At 36.2% G+C, this 20,908-nt stretch overlaps 3 protein-coding genes across 12 annotated transcripts; 1 reads left to right on the top strand and 2 right to left on the bottom strand.

The window, feature by feature from the left end:
• Positions 1-3,001: 3,001 nt before the first annotated feature.
• LOC104897842 (uncharacterized) lies at positions 3,002-4,991 on the bottom strand. The gene has a single exon (XM_010684797.4). The coding sequence runs from the start codon at positions 4,524-4,526 to the stop codon at positions 3,441-3,443; it is 1,086 nt and encodes a 361-aa protein (XP_010683099.1). The 5' UTR covers positions 4,527-4,991; the 3' UTR covers positions 3,002-3,440.
• Positions 4,992-7,584: 2,593 nt separating this feature from the next.
• LOC104897841 (hypothetical protein) lies at positions 7,585-12,005 on the top strand. 10 transcript variants are annotated; one of them, XR_790703.4, is made up of 3 exons: positions 7,585-8,740; positions 10,087-10,158; positions 11,091-11,456. XR_790703.4 is itself a non-coding variant. In XM_048646071.2 (2 exons), exon 1 carries the CDS (start codon positions 7,693-7,695, stop codon positions 8,719-8,721), a length of 1,029 nt encoding a protein of 342 aa, XP_048502028.1. In that variant the 5' UTR covers positions 7,585-7,692; the 3' UTR covers positions 8,722-8,740; positions 11,844-12,005. The 10 variants fall into 10 exon arrangements, 6 of the variants coding, with proteins under 6 accessions (XP_048502028.1, XP_010683097.1, XP_019106058.1 ...); XR_007275082.2 differs by having other exon boundaries at positions 10,973-11,456; XR_790701.4 differs by having other exon boundaries at positions 7,586-8,740; positions 10,080-10,158.
• A 1,837-nt stretch (positions 12,006-13,842) lies between these two features.
• On the bottom strand, positions 13,843-19,758 carry LOC104897840 (probable protein S-acyltransferase 22). The gene is made up of 9 exons (XM_010684792.4): positions 19,110-19,758; positions 18,908-19,021; positions 17,211-17,618; positions 16,985-17,053; positions 16,819-16,890; positions 16,296-16,424; positions 16,060-16,140; positions 15,695-15,877; positions 13,843-14,971 (listed from the first exon to the last, which is right to left on the bottom strand). The coding sequence occupies exons 1-9, from the start codon at positions 19,149-19,151 to the stop codon at positions 14,207-14,209; spliced, it is 1,863 nt and encodes a 620-aa protein (XP_010683094.1). The 5' UTR covers positions 19,152-19,758; the 3' UTR covers positions 13,843-14,206.
• Between the last annotated feature and the right edge of the window lie 1,150 nt (positions 19,759-20,908).

Raw genomic sequence — 20,908 nt, 5'->3', positions numbered from 1 at the left:
AAAAGTAGCAAATAGTTCTGTCTTTAATTTTCTCCCCTCTTTCTCTGAAAGCATCAACATGCAACAGAGGGAGTAAGGAACCTTGAAAAATCAACAATCATCTGATCTTGTTGGTAAATTTCCTTTCTTTTTATTTAATCGATTTTCAAGGTTTGATTTCATTTATTTCGCTTTGTATTTTTCCATATCATGATTTTTTGTTTGTTTCATTTATCTCGCTTTGTATTTTTCCATTTCGTGATTCTTTGTTGTTTTAAGGGTTAAATTTTTTGGAGCCTAAAAATAAAATATGGAAGAACTCTTGAAATTTATGTCACTGGTGAAAAGCAAATATGCAAGAATTATGTGAGTCCATCTCCTTTGAATCACCCTAATCTTTGCTTTCAATGTTGTTTCTTGAGTATTTGTACCAGCAAAACCTTATTGGAGCCCTAGAAAGCCGAGGAAGGAACTTTACGCCATTTGTGGGATTCGAATGTGTCCTTGGCTCCACACTTATTCATATAGATATAACAAATCTGCGTGAAATTAGATTATTCTTGGTAATTTCCTTTTCTTTTCTTCAATCATTTATTTATACTTTTCACTTTTTCCCAAGTAGATGGTTTTGTTTTGGATGGCTAGGAATTGCCCTTTCTAGAGGCTTTTACTTCATTGTATTTTAAGGTCTCGAACTTCAAATATATATGTATTTGTTTTTTTGATCCATATGAGCCACAAAGGCGGTGCAAAGTACAAAGAAGCGGAAGGGAAATTCGAACCTGTGACCTATCGTAGGCTAAGACATCCTTGATTAATATATATGTATTTGTGAATGTTGAATTTTTGTATAAAGTTTGATATTTTGGTAACATTTCAAAGGTTGGAGCCAAGCAAACAAGGAAAAGCTTCCATCTTTTATGTACTTCATATTAAGCATGCACAAAAAAGAAAAACACAATTGCTGCTCCTTGGTTCACTTCTAGGATGCACCCCGGTAAACTCTTCTCGGCTCTCCAAGAATCACCTTCAGCTTCCAACATATTTATAGCCATAAGTTGGATTTAGCATATCTCAATTTTCAAGTCTATCTAATATTATCTCCAACAAGATTATTTAAAAGATGAAGACGAAGTCCATTCTAACGTGAAGTTCAACGATACTTGGCAAGTATGGAGTCAAAAAAGAAAAAGAAAAAAAAAAAAGAAGTCCTAGCTTGGAGTATAACAACATATTGTCGTGGGATATTATTCCCGCAATACCCATCATCATAAACAAATTTGTTTTAACAAAATGAAGCTAATACAATAATTTATGATGGTACAAAAAAATCGAGACTCGATCACCTTTAAACACTCAAATCGTGTACACAATAATTGATACAGTCTTGAGGGTCATTTTGTAGGCATGAAACTTTTGTTAAATGCTACATAATTATTATTTGACCCATTAAAGTCAAGTGTAAATTTTATTAATAAATATTCATCAAAATTATTTAATTTGGGTTTCTTATTAAAATTAGGCTATTTTAATTAAATTATCTCTATTATATAAGTCAAGGGAGGAGGTATTATGTCCCCCTCTGGAATGACTAAAATAAACTCTAATAATTTAAAACAACGTTTTCTTTCTATAAAAAAATAAAAACACGAGAATCAATGTAACTTGCCATATAGAATAAGTCGAAAATGGAATGTGCAATCACCATTAATAACATGACAAAATAGATTAACCCAATCAATTAACGAAATTAATTAAAATCTTCAATAAAAGAAGTTAGTGATATATTCTGAAAACATAATAATTCATATTTACAAAGTTCAACCAATATCGTTTTAACATCTATAATCGTTAAAGAACTATAATAAACCGCTGACAAGGAATTATTGAATCATCGACCAAATTTTTCAGTGACGGTATTAAACAGTTAAAAATCGATCAACTTCAATTTTAAAAAATAATTTCTATAAAGAACCTCAATAATTGGTATAAAGAACCTCAATAATTGAAATTACTACCAAAATAATTCCGTACATCTACATAAGGTTGTTGACACACGCATCAGGTTGTTGACGCGTGCATAAACGACTAGTTTATTATTGGGTCAATGTCCCATTAAACGAAATAAGTTGGACTCTTGAGAGGTTTATGTTCATAAGACCTAGGAGGAGGCAGGATAAGTGGAAACCCTAGGGTTCTCTTAACTCTATTAATAGAGTTCTCCTCTTCACTTACCAGTTACCACTGGAGAAGAACCCAGACTCCAGAACCAAAGCCAGGAGGGTGAAATACAGAAGACTACAGAGAGAGAAAGCTAATGTAGAGACTCTAAGTCTGCACATCAAAATCAAACATTCAATCTAGAAGAAGAACAATAAGCATCAAAGCCATTTTCTTTTAGATGATCATACTTGGAGGAGATCAAGCCCGGAGACCATCGTTCAAGATCAAATTCAAGCCGTTTTTGGAGATCGAATCAGAGGATAAAATATATTAGAGATTGTAACCCAAATACAAAATTTAATAAAATATTATTTTGTTCACATCTTTTTGACTCTCTATTTTGCATATCTAAAATTTGTGTTTACAGTTACGTCACAAGATCACGCACAGTGACAAACAATCATCTGATGATAAGTTAACAAATAACTAGACAACCACTAATACGAAGACTGAGATCAATTATGACTGCACAGCAGTCTATAGCAAGACTAGACTGAGATCAATTACAACTGCAGTCTATAGGTGTTTATAAAGAGATCAGCATTCAGCAGCCCTTGTTGCTGACAGACCGCTTTCCGTTTTAGGGTACACTTTCTTCACCTTAACCAAATAAGTTCAGGGCAGATCAAATTCAATTAGGACTGATGAGGTCCAATCAAGTGTAATAAGGTAGATGAAGAGAATGCAACCTTTGTCATAGAGCAAACAATGAGCAAAACCAGTGTACAACTGCAAGCAACCAGTAAGTCGAGCATATATAGCATATCAGAAAGAAGTGCTATCTAAAAGAAGGAACAGCTTTGGGATAACTTTGATTTTATTGCATTTTCTCTGGAAGAAGATAAACATACATGTATACCAAATCAATCAAGGAAAAACTATACTTCAGTTATCAAATACCTCCCAAGAAAAGGTTTGCCGCATAACTTATACCTTAGAAAAAAATATATATGTTACCAATTCGCAGCAGCAGTCTTCCCTAATGCATGTCATCCTCTATATGCACAGAACACTTAGCGACAAACCAGGAAAATGAACCTCACAAATACTGTATATGCAAATGTTAAGACATTCCACGGCCTTCTACTTCATGAGTCACCAGATCCTCTCCCGAGATATTCTATTAGAACCTCAATCTTCTGCACCTTCTTTACTCTTGGGCTCGCAAGATGGGTATCAACCAAAAATATTAGCAGAAACATCCTCATTGGCTATTGACTGAGAAGAGGGTTAAGAGGTTAACCAACCACTAAACCAGCTGCATTCTCACAATCAACAAGGTTTGCTTTTGGGGTTGCAGTAGCCATTTCCAAAATAGGCTGAGCTTCCTCATTCGCTGCTTCCATACTAAAAGACCGGCAGCTAAAATAGAAGACAGCAGTCATCATAGCATCAACGAGCACCACGAAGGAATACATGATCACCAAAAGTGGCCCTTCCCATAGTCTAGAGGAACCATCTCCATAGCTCAAAGTTTTCACTCTATGCTCAAACAATCCTTGCACAAAGGCCATTCCTATCGTCGATCCCAAATACATAAGAAGACCCACTTGAGTCTGACCCCTAATCAAAACACTAGACCTCAATAATGCCTGAGGACCAGAAGCATCCTCCAAAACCGAGATCACAACAGCCACATTGCAAACAATTATCGCGTTTGCAAACACTATAGAGAAAACAAGCCCTACAACAATTCCTGGATAGACAACTAAATCCGGGATGAACCCAAATATCAAAAACACATTGCAAATAGCCACAAGAAGAACAAGGAACAAAGTAACAGCCCCAACAATCACCATACAAGCCCAAACATAGGTCACGACAACCCGCCTCCATAACTTCCCAACTATCACACAGAACTTCGAAGCATCAAATTGTTTCTTAGTGTAAGTACAATCAACAGAGTAAACAACAGCCGCTTTCGACAAAAGCGACAATGTCACATACAAAGGGAAACAAACAGCAGTAGAAATAGCCATCTCAGAAAACCTTTGACAAGATTGCTTAACAACAGGACTTAAAGGTAACCCACTAGTTCTAGCAATCAATAATAACCTTATAGTTAATCTCCTCACAATTGTATGATCAACTAACAAATTCGATAACTGAACAGCAGATACAGGACAAATAAGTAAAGCTGCAATTGCCATAAATCCTGCACAATTATACCTCAGAATTCTCACAGTTTCTCTCAAAATCTCCAACGCGTTCATCGAACGAAATTCATATTCTTTGCTCAAATCAATCGAATTTTCCATCTGGGTATCTCTAGATCCTTCGATTGACAATCTATTTAAGCTAATTTTACCATCACACTCTTCCATTTCTCGTTAATAAATGTAGAAATAAGATTAAACCCGGGTACAGTAATTGTATTAAAAATATAAAAATAAAATTGGATCTTTAGTTAGATTTGATTAGTTGAGAAAATTAAGGCAGTTTATAGATCTGGGAAATGAGGAAAAACCCAGTATAAAGTGAAAAAAAGGCAGTACCTTTGATTAAGAGAAGTGATGAAATGAGTGAGAACGATTGACACGAGGTAAGGGAGAGATTACATGAAGAAGGGTGTGTGATTATTGAGGTGTGCAGAAGAGTGTAGTGAGAGAAAAGAGGTGAATTACAATTTACAAGCTGATGAATAAGGGAGATTTGTGCAAAACGTGAGTGAAGAAAGAAAGGAAGTGAGGAAGGAATTTGGTTGTAAAAGTTGCAGGAGAAGAACCGAGCACATGTTTTGTGTTAAATGTAAAATTAAGTGTGTGCCGTTTTTAGTGACAATGAGGGTGCCGGTGTGGCCGTGTGGGGATGTTCATATGTTCCAATTCACCTTATTTGGGCTTCGGGGGAACTTACTTCTATTCTCGTTAAGTTCATATCAGATCTAATTATATTTAAAAAAAATAAAAAGTAATATATTTTATCTCTATTATATAAAGGAAGGGGAGCAATGTTGTCCTCTTTTGAAATACCTATTTTGCCCCCCTTCTCTTTCTAAATTACAAATTTACTTACAAATCAAAGGGGAATCAAACAAAAATACCAAAAATATAATTATAACATTCACTCACAAACTACAACCTATGAAAAAATTGACTTGAAATCAAAGTGTCCACTTTCTTTACAATTTATGAAGTACTGTACTCAATTCAAAAATCAACTAAAAAATTATAATATTGGAAATCATAAATAAATTCAATAAAATTTCTATTTTGTTCATAGAATTTAACTTTCAAAATTTTTTTTAAAAAAAAAAGAATGGTGAAAGACTTAAGTAACATAAACTAAACTAATCAAATTTTGCAATTAAAAACAATTATACTTCGTATGTCTAATGTTCAAATTCAAATTTCGACTCTTATGCGGAAAAAAATCGAGTTTCTGTTTCGAAAAAAAAAATTCAAGCACGCATCGCGTGCGAAAAATTCAAGTATAATAAAATAGTAAGTACTTACTTTGTTATGATGATACATGTGACTATTTATAATACATGAATTTTGGAGTTATGTGATACAATTGTGATATGTATTGCCGCTTGAAATAGGAAAGTGAATTCCTTTTGAGTTTGCATCATGATTTGGGTTATTCACCTTATTTGAGCTTACGAGAACTATTTCTATTCTCGTTAAGTTCATATCAGATCGGATTATATTTAAAAAATAAAAAATAGTATATTGTATATAATCAAATAGTAAGTTTTATTAAGTTTTAATAAGTTTTGATTAATTTTAATAAGTTAGGTTTAGTTTACATAAAGATAAAATAAGGTGAAGAGAATGCACTTGAGCACCTCAAATGTTGTTAATTTAATCTTCTTGTAATCAACAATAGTGGAATTTGTATTTAGTAAAAATTACAAATATTCGGATCAAGAATGTGTATTCTGTCTAGAATTACCTTCATATTTTATTAATTACCTTCATATCTTATTCTATCTACAATTACCTTCATGTGTATATGATGTAGAACTTCAATTTATTCGTGCTTTTGTATTGTTGCAAAACATCGATATGTTTGGTTAATCAAATCACAATTCAATGTCCATAAGGAATAAATAGAGGCAACATGCATCATGTTTAAATCATGTGAAAGTATTATATCAGACGGTCTGACCGAAACTTTCGGTCGGACAGTCAACAACACCGGGAAAACAATACCAAAAGTGTTCACATCTGGCGGGAAAATCGCATTTGGTTTGAGCATTTCGTCGAGCACCTGGAATGCATCATGAAAACGCCCACATCTAAAAAGTTCACCAATCAATACATTCCGAACATGGCTATTCTTCATTTGGGAATTTAAATCATCATAAACATCACTGATTTCTCGTGATTGCAGAAGATAGAAACAGAGATTAAGAGAGAGAGAGAAAAAGAGAGCAAGATAGACGAGGAGAGATAGGAGAGAGAGGTAAAGATTTGTCTTGTTCATCATCTTCTTCATCATTTCATTTTCTCTCTCCTTCTTCTTCGTAGCTTAGATTTGTATTGTTCGCGGATTAACTGCATTTTCAGTTGGGCTTTGAATTTTTTCAGTTGGATATTGATATTTTTCAGTTAGTTATTGTTTTGTTTCAGTTGGATTTTGTTTTGTTTCAGTTGGTGCTTTGTTAGTATTTCAGTTAGTTCTTGCTGTTATTTCAGTTGGTGTTTAATTTTCGCGAATAACCCCCCTCCCCCCTTCGATCAATTTCCGCGAACAACCTCTCTCTCTTCCATAGTTGAGCAATGACAAAAAAAAGGCGGCGGAGGTGGGGGTGGTTGTTCCGAAATCGAAATGGGGAGTGCGAGGATGGGAGAGGGGTAGGGGCCTGCTAAGTTGGCGCGACCCGTGAGGCTTCGGGGGGAGGGGGAGGGGTTGTTGGGGTGGTGGTGAGGGTGGGGGGCTTCTGGAGTGGTGCGGAGGGTGGTTAGGGTTAGGATTAAGATCAGGGTTAAGAATTAATTAGGGTTGAAAATAATAAAATAAGAGTTAATAACTAATGTCGGTTAACGTTAATCCCGTTAGTTATTAATGACATCTGGGTGTATTGTTATGAAACTGAGGGGTACCAGATGTATTTTCAAAAGTGCGAGGGTACCTGGTGAATTTCGTGAAAACTCAGAAGTATTTTGGGCCTGTTCTCCCCAGCTTATTTTCAGTTCAATTCAGTTCAGTTCAATTCAATTCAGTTCAGTTCAGACTAGTTCAATTCAGTTCCGTTCAGCTCTTGACAATACTTTTACTCTCACATATCACTATTCAGTTCAGTTCAGTTCAGCTGTTTATGCAGAAGAGAACAAACCCTTAGTAAAAAAATCGATAAAAAATCGATTTTTCTAGATATTCACCTTGACACAGAGTGGCCCCCACCACCATCAGGAGTCAGCACACCCCGGCGCCATACCCGCCCATCATTTTCTCTCTCCATAAAAAACTTCTTCAAAACTTCTCCGTACATCTTTTCTCTTCTCTTCTCTTCTCTTCTCTTCTCTTCTTTGTGCAACAACAATGGAGAATTCATCTTCATCCCAATCAATGGTAGATTTCTGGGGCGTAATCACAGAATCAAAACGCATCATCAACGCACACTCCCGCCATTTCTTAGCTCTATCAGTTCTCTTCCTCCTCCCTCTCTCTTTCTCTCTCTCCGTCTTCCCTACTCTCTTACACACCTTCACTTCTCCTGCAACTAATCACATCGTATCTCTTCTTCGCCTCACAACCTCCCAAAACCCCCCAATTCTTCTCCACCCTATTCTCAATCAACATCACCACAAAACCCTAATTTTCTCTCTCCTCTTCTCCTCCTTCATCATCTTCTTCTCTCTCCTCGCCTTCGCTTCAATTACTTTCTCTGTCTTTCATGGCTTCTATGGCCGACCCGTTAAACTTGCTTCCGCTATCTCCTCTCTTCTTCGTTCTTTTTTCCCTCTTTTGATCACTTTTATTGCTGCCCAGATTGTTGTTTTTGTCATTTTATCTCTCTTTGGGGCTTTTGCTTATCTTGGTATGAAGGGAATTGAGGGAATTGAAGGGGGATTCTCGTATAATTCTGTTTACTTTCATGCGCTTTCTTCGATTGGGGTTGTTTTGTTGGGGTTGGTTTTGGTTTATGTTTGTGTCAATTGGGTTTTGGTTGGTGTGATTGTTGTGGTTGAATCAAAATGGGGGTTTGAACCTATGGTTAGAAGTAAAGGTTTGGTGAGAGGGATGAGATGGGTGGCATTGTCTTTGATTATGTTTTTCGGGTTTTTCGAGCTGGTGTTGTTGTGGATTAGTGTCGTTTCGGGTAGCAATGCGGGTGCCGAGCTTGATGGGTGGAATAGTTGGGCGTTTGTTGTTCAGATTGTGGCGACCACGGCTGTTTTGACATTGGTTTTGCTCCATGGTATCGCTGCCACCACGGTTTTGTATATGTATTGTAAGGCTTTGCACGGGGAATTGGCTGGGGAGATAGCTCATGAGTTTGCGGCCGAGTATGTGAGTTTGCCCTTTGATGAAAAGAAGGTCCCTCATGTAGTTTGTTTTGTGTATTGAGCAAGAATCAGCCTTTCAGGTTAGTTGGAATCCCATGCTAGTCTTGTTGTTTTTATGAGAATATACTCTTATATCTATTACATTGCTTAGTTTAGAAATCATTGAAAATGTAGTGAAATATAGATTATAAGAATATGAAGGAGTTATATTGATGTCTGGAGATTTTGACCATTGTTGGATGAATATGTTACCTTTTCTCTCTAAAGTTTCCAACATATGAGATTGCATATAAAGCTCAAGTTGCTTTGCCAGAAATAGAATAACCAATTTAAGAAGAAAGGCCATCACATATAAGATATGACTGCCTAATGAAAAATATTTTTTCACTAGATAAAACATTAGATTGGACTACCATAACAGGTATGGATCAAGGAGGGATTGCTAAATTTGCGACACCGATGGTATTTGGTGGCACAAATATAAAAACATATATATGTGGACCTGTCTTTAATAGGTTTATATTTCCATCTTGATTTCTTCATATCAATGACTGAGATTTTGACCATCGAAGCTTAGTTTTGGCCTGTTTGGTGGAGACTTTGATTGCAGTAAGCAACTCTCATACAGTGTCAGGTAATGTTTATTGAGGGCCTAAATGCTGATAATGCAGTTCCAGACGATCTTTCCTGTTTTACTGGTTATATGTTACTTTTCTTGATTAGTGATGAGACTCCGATCGCAGTAAGCTAGGTCTCTCGTGCAGTTTCAAGTAATGTTTATTGAGTGCCTAAATGCTGATACTGCAGTGCCAGACGATCTTTCTTGTTTTACTGGTTAATGAGAAGTGTTCATTTACTTTAGAAGTTATTATTTTTAAAATGAATGGCTGATGAACGATTAATTAAGATGAAGGGTGATTTAAAAGATTATTCTTTATTTTTGCTCCTACTATAAAGAATATAGGAGGTAACTTGTACATATTGGCTTTTTGACTCAGCTTTTGCTCAGGACAATTTTCAAAATTCCCTATTACCAGTCCCACCACAACATTTTGATAGACGAATTGATCACAGGGTGACTTGTTATATTGATAAGGCGTGTCTTGGCTTAAATTGAGCGAGATTGGTTTTGCCAAGACAAACTATGGAAATTCTCATTTTAGTAAAGAGCTAGTGCCACTAGTTCCATGGTGCTATAATTAAGAGCTCATAATGAAGATACAAGTCATACAACCCTTTTCTTTCTTTATGGCTAAAGTTTGGTTAGTTTTGTGAATCTAGTGACCACGTTATACATTCTATCAGACTAGTATAAATTTATGGCTGTACAGCAGTGGAAACATTTGTCAGTGAAAGCTTGCTTCTGTTTACTGGTTTCTCGACTTGATTATGGGACAAAAAACTAAAAGGGCTTTGCAGGAACTAGCTTGCAGCTGTCATGGTGTATTCTGGATATTTTGCTTCAGCTGCTATTTCAGAAGTCTGACAAGTTTGCAAGGTGATTTTGTTGCGGTCAACCAACTTCCCCTTATATGCAGTTTATATGACACTGATACAGACTTCACTGTATCTTCTCGAAATTGTTCATCATTAATCATCTTGAACTACACATGCACTAAAATATGGGGGTGAAAATTAAGAGTTTTTGTATCAACAAAACATAAAATCTTCTTGTAGGATAAGCTCTATTAAATTACATGCCTACTTGCGCAACTTTCGGAACTTTCGGAACTAGCATGAGTAACGACCCATCTAATCCCTTGTATCTGAAACCAATGTATGTGAAGACCTCCTCTTTAAAACCACTTTTTTTGGGAAAAAAGTTGCTTGCCTTTCTATTTAATAAAATGTGCTTCACTGCAGAGCTTATTGGTGATGGTTTGCTAGTTGTAGTTTCTTTGCTAAAATAGGTGTTTAAGATGCTTAGCTAGGTAGCCTTGCCTAGTTATCTATGGCTGGATGGTCCAGAATTCTATTGTTAAATTTGTATTCTATTCTCTAAATTGGAAATTAGGATGTCCGGAGAAATCTCACATTTCCTAATACAGAAGTAATTTGTGGTGAGTTTTTTTTGGGTACAACCCCACTTCAATGAAGTTATGGAGAGAGGATGAAAAGGAGACAACTTTTATGAAGGATATTTTAGTGAAGTTACGGTAATTACTTAATTACGAATGATTGGGACAATGTGACAATTAATTCCAAAAGAGGGATTATTATAATTGAATTGTACTTTAGGCTTTAGGAAACATCAAACTTTTAAATCCACTTGTTTTCACCCCTTAAACCAGGACCTCTTTTTCTTGTAGCAGACTTGATTTGCTGAGAACATGTTCCATATGACAACTCACAAGTTCACATTGCGGTATTAATTTCAGCTTATAGCCTTGACCCTTGTGCTATCATCTGACAATTTGGGTCTCTCTCCAGGACTCATTTTGAGAGGCGGTTTGTTTCTAATTTGCTCATTTTGAGAGACAGTTGAAGTCTCCTTTGAAGTATTGCTTTACCAAAAAGAGTGAATGTCTTCATTGGTGTCCATTTGTTCATACGTGGTCTATTTGCAAATAGTTGAGCTTCTCGATAGCGGTTCTTCTCCAACGTTATCTCATTGTAGATTTGTAGGTCTGATGTTATGTCTAAAGTCGGAAATTGAAGTGAAGAAGACTGTTTTCTTGTTTTTGTTTCTGTAAAAAATCCGGGACTATGTAAGTAAATGTATGTTAAGATCTGATGTTAACTCCAAAGTCGGGCTTTATACTTAACCCTTTTGATTAAACACTTAAATTTGTTCCACTATTTTTCTACATTTGATTCAGGTTGGGTTGTCATATCAAAGATGCCTTTTGGTTTGCCCATAACTATATAAGTTGCACAGCTATTCCAAATACTTCTTGCATATATAAATTTGTGCTCAAAATTTTGCTACCTGAGGCAATATTTAAAAAGGCCCGTCTTAGGAAGGGCGAATAAGGGTAAATCATCGCTAGAATGAGATCGGTGAGATTTGACCCCTGTAACTTCGAGAGGCAGCCAACTACTCTAACCTTCTAATGCAGAGGAAGTGCTAGTACTAGATAGTATTAATTCTATAGTAGTAGCTTTTATGGTACCAATTTGATGGGTTGTGGCCTCTGGCCTATCCAATATGTCTTTCAAAATCACCTTTTTTTTTTTTTACAGGTCTTTCAAATACGTCTGTGAAAGACTGGCAAACCTTCATAAGCTGAAAACGTACACATGTGAGATGTGACGTAGGTCATGTAGTTGTTTTAACTTTTAAGTTATAACCATATTTTCATGGTTCTCTTTTAGGAGTTGTATGTTAGGTGTTGTTTCCTTCAATTCTAAAGCATTATTATTTAGTAAAAATAAGTTTCAATCAGAAAAAATGAATTGATAAAGATTAGATTATTCAGTGAATAGAGGAAAATATGTTGGATAGAAAAAAATAAACTTTTGATTCCTAAATATTAGTTTTCAGCTAAAATCTAATTTTGATTAGTTTCGATATTATATAGTCCGTACAATTTATCTTAGGTTTAGGAAAATTGTGAACGGGGCTTTTCAAGAACTCAATTACTATTAATTTGGGTGTATCTAACACACCCTTCATGTCGGGCGTAATCATCAAATTCAATTAGGTCTAATAATCCAGTATGTTCAGGTAAGAGAGCACATCCTCAATGATAAATAACTCTTCCTATTATCAAATCTCTCAGTTAGTTTCCCTTCAAATCTTCAATGCTGTCATATGGTTAGTAGTATGATTATCTTGAATTTAAATTCCAATTTTTCTTTAAAATCGTTTTTCCGCAATTCTCAAAGCATATTTTTAACCTTATGTATGTTTATTTTTGTATATTTAACAATAAGATTTGTACTAGAGACACGTACATTTGTAAGTTCAAAGTGTCAAACTTTCCACTATAATTTTTTTAAGAGAGTAGGCCGAAGTTTATCATTAATAGACATGTACAACAATAATATCCTTTATGTAAAAGATAATATAAAACATAAATTTGAAATTCTTCATCTATTTTACCAATAAAAAGCTTCCAGAACCGCTTTTTCGATATAATAATGTGAAAATATTTATAGTACACCTGGGTGTACCATGCTCATGGTACACCCAAGACTATTTTCTCCAAATGAGCAAAATGAGCGAATGAGCAAATGAGCAAAATGAACAAATGAGCAAACATTTCTACTCATTTAAGAAAATGAGCAAACATTTTTATTACAAAATGAGCAAAATGAGCAAATGAGCAAAATGCCCATATGAGCAAATCTGGTGTCAAATGAGCACCTGAAGTTCTAATTTATTACAAAAATACCCCTGGGTGTACCATACTCATGGTACACCCGGGTGTACCATGAGTGAACTCTAATAATGTTCCAACCATAAATGAAATTCGATGACTCAATATCTTTTATTCCTCATGTTCTTCCAAATTGAAAATCTGACCTTCATCAGTTCATCATGATATTCTTAATATTTAACTAATAAGTACGATTTTCAACATCTTCATCTTCAAACTTCAAAAAACCAAGAATCTTCTAATGAGAATAGATAAAACCATCATATTGATAGAGACGACCTTCACAACAGGATGGAGAGACAACCCTCACAATAAGAGGGAGAATTATTAAAAATAAAACTATAAATTAATAAAATTAACAACAAAGCCAAGAAAATAACAAAATATAGACTTTTCTACCAGTATAACAATCGGCTGAATCCCCTATTAATACTAATAAGGATATCAATCTCTCTATCTCTATCTCTGGTTTTGGATAATAGATACTTTAATCTAATATAACAAGAGTTTTTCTTAATTAAACATTACATTCTAACATATGTAATGAGACAAATGTAACAAAATCTTCCCTAATGAAGTCTTCTCTTATTGGTTTCTGAATATTTTTGGCTATATAACCAAAACATTTCAATAAATGAATTTTTTTCTTTTTCTTTCTTAAGATGGAAGGACACTGAATGACTTCAAAACGAAGGGATTACATTTGCAGATTACTGTGTTTCTTTTGTGTGAATATACTCCTCTTAAGAACTTTCTCTGTCTGTGTCTGGGTGAGGCTGAAATTGACAGTACCTTTTTTTGAGAGTACCTAAATTCTACATAGCAAAACAAATTACTTCAATGCAGATTGAAGCAACTGGTCAGTGAAGAATCTTGTAATTAAAGAATTCAAGTAATCCTGACAGTTTTAAGGATGCTAAACATCTCTGAATAGTTCCACCTTCAAACAAGAAACCAGAAAAAAATAAGAAAAGAAAGCTGCCTAGACATTCCTAGCAAAATTCTACATATGCAGGTCATTTAGTAATATGCTTTACAACATCAACCTGACATTTTTTTTTAAGAGAAACATCGCGAAAGTAGCACGATCACTCAAAGTAAAATCTGCACAATGCCTTCTTATCGGCAACTTGTGATCGATCCATCTACCTCATGATTCAAGCATCTTCATGAACCGATTCTCATCATCTCAAAACATCACAATATTCACTAGATTTCATCCAATCAGAACTTTCTGAGATTTCCTTGGCCAAATGCAGATGATCCCTTAAGATTGAGCATTCCTCCATCTTGGTTTGACCTAAAAAGTAAACTGCTCCAATTCACTGTCCTTTCCTCAGGCCTTGAAGGAACCTGGTCACTGTCTTCTCCACCAGAAGGTTCATACCCATCACTGGTTGACCTGGACAGGGGGATCCCGGGGAGTGCAGCTCCACCAGCCACTGATAAGTTAGTAAGCCTTCTAGAATCTTCTGCCCCGGAAGAGGAAAGACGGAATGGGTGCACATCAGGTGAGTCTAAGCTGCTCTCTGGGGAGGAGCTAACATGGTTAGCTCCACTTGACATGGCTAGGCTAGTTCGGAAGGCACTCCGTGCTTCTTGCTGGAGAGGAGCCAAGCTGCTGGAGGATGCCTTAGTTGTTTTTGTAGATACATTCACCAGCTGCTCGAGGGGCATATCTGATGGGAGTCTGACGCGTTTACTGTTTCGCCTTCTACTGTGGTCAATCCGGGATATTATACGACGGCCGCTGCCAAAACTGTTGTCCCTTTCTAAGTTAAGTGGGCTCTCACGTCTAATCACGGGTTGTAGAATCTTGGACTTCTTCCTCGCCTCTGCGGCAGCCTTTGAAACCTGTTCCGCATTTAAACGTGCTAATGTCCATGGGCTGATCTTTACAGCCGGATTCTTTTTCTTGATTGGTTCCTCTATAGCAGCTTTCTTACCATAGGAACTTACTGATCCAGTGTCAGGAGGAACTACGTCAAACTGAAAACAACACAAGCAATGCGGCCACATTAGCATGAAATTAAATTGGAAGTCTCTATTCACTCAACTAAATTTTTAAAACCCCATCAATGTTACCAATAACTCATTCAGCCTCCAATATATCAATGAGAAACATATTTCTTTGTGGAGGCTGATCCAAGAAAATAACAGGTACTAGTACCATTTACCAGGGCCGTCCTTACATGACAGCACACAGCAGTACAAAGAGTGATCCCGAAAAAATTGATTCATTGCTCCATTAGGTTGGTTGTTGGACGAAAAAAACATATCTATTGAAGGGAGCTATGGACAAAAACATTCTTCACCTCAATTTTTTCAACTGAAGTAATCTGAATTTACAAGGACTTGTTTTTGTAACTTACTGGAACTCATCTTAACTTACTCAAAAAAAGTTATAAAGGTGAGGGTATGCACCCTAACTAAATCTCTCTCTTCTTCACATACAATCATTATAACTTTTGCTTTCCCCTTTCATTGCAACTTAATTTGGAACCAAGTATGCATATTCTATTATTCTCTAGATGTGAGTAAACAGCCAAAATAGCCTACAAATTTGGCTTTCTTTCTCAAAGGCAGTTATTAAACACTGAAGCTTAGCACGGAGTAATGAAAGCAAGTGAAGTTTATGATGGTCTGATCTTTACAAGTTCATGGTCACAAAAAGCCAATCCAAACAAGGAAATAAATCAGAGAAAACGTTACCTGATCCTCAAGAAACAACCGTGGAGGTGTACACCATGCACCTCGTCGGAAAGTATTGAAAGAGCTGGCACTGCTCAGTCCAGTGAGGGAGCTGACTTGAGACATTTGAGGACTCTGTCCACCTCCAACTTCTTGCTGCTCCTGCTCTCTCAGAGCTACAATGTAGTCATATGTGCTAAGCCCCTGACAGAAAACATATAAAAAGGTGATTTTCCATACAAAATTAGTTTTCTTTGCATCATTAAATGACTAGGGTTGTAAAGACAACTAGAGGTGGTAAGATCTTGACATTGGTAAACAATAGGTGCTCAATAAAGTTGCAAGTGGAAAAGCTCTGTTATATGCAAGAGGCTAAAAAGACTTACTTTCTTTATGAGAAGAATGTGGAAGAAGAAAAGCTGAGCCAGCGGTAGGGTCGCTATCATAGCCAAAATGGTGCACATGGCCTGCAAATTACAGCATAATCCAAGAAAAAAAGGCAAGCATAAATAAAACATTCCAAGCATACTTCCATAGAGCAATGAAATGATTAGAAAAAATCTAGTGTAACCTGACACAAAAGCACATAGAAAAATTCAAGTCGATGAGATTAGGCACTAACCACTACAATAATAAACGGCGCCATGGAGAAACTGCTTCCGAGCTTTGCAACAATCTCTGCATGGAATCTCTTCCTCTCAAGAAAAGAGCAAATCAAGACAAGTATCCCAGTTGACCATTGAAGAATTAGCTGCAATCTCAAAGCCCAACATGCCATGCATACACCTGTCAATAATTGTCTAAAATAAAAATGACATGAAAAAAATGCTGATTTTTGACAAGGTTCTGGTTTGGTAGACACAGGTGGTCTTTGGTCTTGATTATGGCAAACTAGAGGCAAAGGCTGCCACTATGTAAATGGTTTAGTCAATGAAAATTGGTCAGTTATTTATAGTTATCAAGTCACAGAGTAGACCTCTAAAAGACGAACACAGCAGCCTAAAACTTAAAATCACAAACTTCATATCCAATGCCAAAAAGAAAAACTGATGCTTGCACGGATTGTTTGGTATACTTGAGCATCCTAAATGCTGTAAAGTTCCTTATCTAATCTCTATATGCTAATGCTGGATGCTTATACTTACCAATAGGAGTGCCACAACCATGAGGGTGAAAAACTTCCGATAGTTCCTTTTGCCTATACAGTTATTGAGCCACTGCACATCAGGAGTTGATGCAGTCAAAAGAAGCTAATCAAGGCAAAGTAGAACTCAAATTTAGTAGTCTAGAAGAAGTAATTCTTTCACATACCCGACAGTGGTGATCAAAACTGTCTACACATTTATCACAAACTCTACAATGCTTGCTGTACTTGTAAACCTACATCATAGACCACAAAAGGATTATTGAGAAGTAACTTTAAGGGAAATGCAATACAGCATAAACTTACTTTTAGATGTCAGCATCAAATTTTGCTCATGTGAAGGAGTAAAATGATGGTGACAATAACAAATAAACTCAAAGTATCTGAAGATACCTCAACTTCACATAGACTACAATAGAACATTCCTTCTTCGCTTGTTTGCCGCTCCGAAGATTCTTCTGATGGACTCATGCAGTTGCAGAGGAAAGTACAGGGATAGAACAATATTCCCACAACACAAGATGAACAATGTGACGATTCAACTCCATGTTCATGGTCAGCCTTGAATTTTTCCATGTTAATATCTGTGCTCTTGTCATCTTCGTCATGAGGTTTCCCCCCCTTTCCTGCAGCATTCACAAATTGCTTAGATGAAGCAGATTCCCCACATAGCTTTGAGTCCTTTGCTCCGGTGTGTTCTCCTTTGCCTGAGGTTTTAAGATACTTTTTAGACCTGAAAACGCCCGGGTCCGCTGGATCAGACGCGGTACACCATATATACAGTCCAAAAACACCTACTATCTGAAAAAGGAAAAAGTAACACCATCAAAAAGTATTCTACTTGAAGACAGGTGTAATAGAAATCAGGCAAATATTAGCAGAATGTCAAGAACACTTCTGCCTTTTTAGCTTAAATTTGCATTAAATTCAAAGTTAGTTGCTTCACATGCATCAGAAACAATGTTCGTATAAAAACAATGAGCATATCAACAGCCTTTTCTTAAATCCCATAACAACCAAGCTTTACCGTATTAGAACTTAAATTGTCTCTAGTAACTGAAGAGAACTGAGAAAGCAAATGGACTTTCAGAATGTCAGAAAGAATGGTACCCCGAAAATGTAGAACAAGGAAAACGCAAAAAAAAAAAAGAACGAGAAGCTCATCGACCATAATGAAGCAGCCCAAGAGGCAAGCACCTAAAGTCCATGATTAGAGTTGTCCAAGGGAGCACATCTAAAGTTCTAAACCATTATTCCATTAATAACAAGTATCCAGTGTATGATTTCACAAGATCTAGTTTTGTTCATATAGTAACAAATATTTGCAAGATACTAAAATCTATTCCTAAAAATCGTAACAAGTGAAGATACCCCTCAAAATAGAGAAAAACACCACGGTTTCCCAATACATTATTGTAAGTCGGTCTCATACAAGATTTCGCCAACCTCCATAAACACTAAGTTCAGCTTGATTTTTGGTTGGTTTTTGTGCTTATAGTTAATTAATCCACGCAGAGAAAGTGAAGATCACATAACATAGGCCATGAAATTTGGAATATCAATCTAACCACTAGCCACACTATAGGGTTTATACTTTATATCATCAATCAATGTTGGAGATTATCTTCAATTACAAGTTACCTTTTTACAAAAAAAAAAAAACAGAACTAGCTTGCAAATGAAGGATAGTAAATTTATACATTACATAATCTTTAAACAAATGAAAATTGAACATCATAATTCAAGTGACATCACAAGGAATATTTCGAAAAAACAAAAAAAAAGATGCTAAAAGACAAACATCCATCTCTCCTTATCAACAACAACAAAAAAAAAAAGTGATAACATTGGTGCACAAATAATGTGTGGTGCCAAAAAAAACTCAAAATTCAAAACAAAACCCAGAAAAGGAAAGTAACCCATTAGCGGGAAAGAGGATTAAAATCACAATAACCCAAAAAAAAAACCCAGAATTTAGAACCAAATATATACATAAAACCCAGATCTCAACTTTTTTAGGCAATAAATACAAATAAAAGATAAGAAATTTAATGAAATTATAACATATGGTTGTAAATTATAACACTCACAAGGGGAGTATAGAGGCCCATAATGATATACTGGTAAAGCTTTTTTCCAACAAATGGAGCAAAGAAAACATAGAAAGCAAACCCAAGTGCTAAAAACACAGCAACAGCTACAACCTGCAACAAAATTCAACCAACATTTAGGAGAGAGAAAAATTTCAACAAAAATTTAGCAGGAAAAATTGAAGAGAGAGAAAATGGTTACTTGAAGTGGGTGGTATGGAAGTTGCCATCCATGCTTTCTCATTTTCTCTCACTAAAAATGCTCAACTCAACTCTCAGCTTACAAAAATGGGTCAAAGATTAATAATTTAAGCAAAAAAAATAAAAAAATTATGCTTTTTTTTTTCTGGGTAAGAATTATCTGCTCTCTTTTTCCCTAATTTTCTGCGTAAGAATTATCTGCTCTCTTTTTCCCTAATTTTCTGGGAAAGATGGGTTTGGATCGGTGTTTGACAGTATGAGAATTTGGAGAGAGAAAAAATCAAAATCCCCATTTTTTTCCACTGTAAAAAAAAAAGAAGAGAGAGAATGTGGGTTTTAAGTGAAATGATAATCTGAATTAATGGAAGTAGAGATAGATAAGAGAGAGAAAGAGGTAGAAAAAATGGGGATACTTTAATTTCTTGTGTCTTGTGAACTTTTTAGAGCATTGTCAATGGTTGGACTCTTTTTGGGGGTCATCAATTATTCAATTACTTTCTCTCTCCTTCCTATCACATATGCCCAACTTACATAAAAGACCATATTTTTTTAATCCCAATGGTTAGACTTATTTTTAGGATCATCAATTATCTATATTATTTTCTCTCTCCTTATATCTCATCCCAATACCCAATGACATCATGCCACATGTTCTCTCCTCCCAAATTGTCAGCTTTTGTGTTTTTGCAAAACCTTCATAAACAGTCTATGAGGAAGAACCGTTTATGGTTCTCTTTCCTCTCTTTTCTTCTCTTTCTTCTTTTTTTATTAGTATTTTCAAATTCTCTCTCCTCATAAACCTCTTGGGGTTCAACCATTGGCAATGCTCTTAGAGACTGGGGTTTTGGGGAGATCTGAAGCGGCAGGAGGAGAGAGAAAATGGGAGTGTGTGACTGTGTGAGTGTACTGTCGTAGTGTTGTTGTGTGGGTATGTGGAGTGAAGAGGAGGAGTGTCGGAATGGTGGTTGTTTTTCTTTAGTAAGACCAATTGTATAAATTATAATCACTCAATGCCCCAAAACTCAAAGGTAAGGGGCCCCAAAAGTGATAGGAAGCTTTTTGGCTGATGTTGCCAACTTTCTACTTGCCACCCTGTTGCTGTATCCTGTATGCCTGTATTTGTATGTAATGTAAACCCCCTCTTCTTACCATTGTCCAATGGATCCAAATTTGGATGATTTCGTTTTGTTGGTTGAGGGTTCACCTTGTAAGTTTGAGGGTAGATTTTGAGCTTCTTATCTTTTTTTCCTACTTTTAAGTAGAGGTGGGCATGGGCCGGGCTGGGCCTGTTCATGGGCTTAGCTTGGGCTTGAGTAAATGACGGGCCGGGCCCAAGTCTGGCGGGCCGGGCCGGGCTTGAATTTTTAAAAATTTGTCCACGGCCCGACCCAGGCTCGTGCTTCCTGCGGGCCGGCCCATGTTTTATGTTGTATTTTTGACAGTTTTAGGATAAAAAACAATGGAAAGGAGCGTTCGGCCCGCGGGCTCGCGTCGGTGCGGGAAGGAAATAAAATTTCTTGACCATGACAGGCCCGCGGCCCACGTAGCGGACAACGGGTCGGGCCTCGAGCGGGCTCGTGTCGGGCTGGGCCCAAATCGTGCCCATACCCACCTCTACTTCTAAGTATCTCGCATGCAAGTACTAGAGTACTAGATCAATAAACCGTGAGACTAGTTGAAATCTGGTTAGAGTCTCTCTCCTTACCAACTTAGTTAGGGTAGTCAAGTAAGTTACGGTTTTTACTTTTTTAAGTATTTTGTTCCTTGTATTTGTTAGAAGTATGCATATATTACATTCCA

The sequence above is a fragment of the Beta vulgaris genome, chromosome 6, assembly GCF_026745355.1.
Source record: "Beta vulgaris subsp. vulgaris cultivar EL10 chromosome 6, EL10.2, whole genome shotgun sequence".
NCBI lineage: Eukaryota > Viridiplantae > Streptophyta > Magnoliopsida > Caryophyllales > Amaranthaceae > Beta > Beta vulgaris.
Note: the sequence above shows the minus strand (reverse complement) of the source record. Positions and strands in the feature narration are given on the sequence as shown.

Bases quoted from the DNA above. Each gene is read 5' to 3' on its own strand.
- LOC104897841 (XM_048646071.2), top strand. From the start codon at position 7,693: ATGGAGAATTCATCTTCATCCCAATCAATGGTAGATTTCTGGGGCGTA.
- LOC104897840 (XM_010684792.4), bottom strand. From the start codon at position 19,151: ATGAGAAAGCATGGATGGCAACTTCCATACCACCCACTTCAA. The intron at 19,022-19,109 runs GTAACCATTTTC...ATTTTGTTGCAG, and splicing joins TTCCATACCACCCACTTCAA to GTTGTAGCTGTTGCTGTGTT. The intron at 17,619-18,907 runs GTGAGTGTTATA...TTCCTTTTTCAG, and splicing joins TGGGCCTCTATACTCCCCTT to ATAGTAGGTGTTTTTGGACT.
- LOC104897842 (XM_010684797.4), bottom strand. From the start codon at position 4,526: ATGGAAGAGTGTGATGGTAAAATTAGCTTAAATAGATTGTCAATCGAA.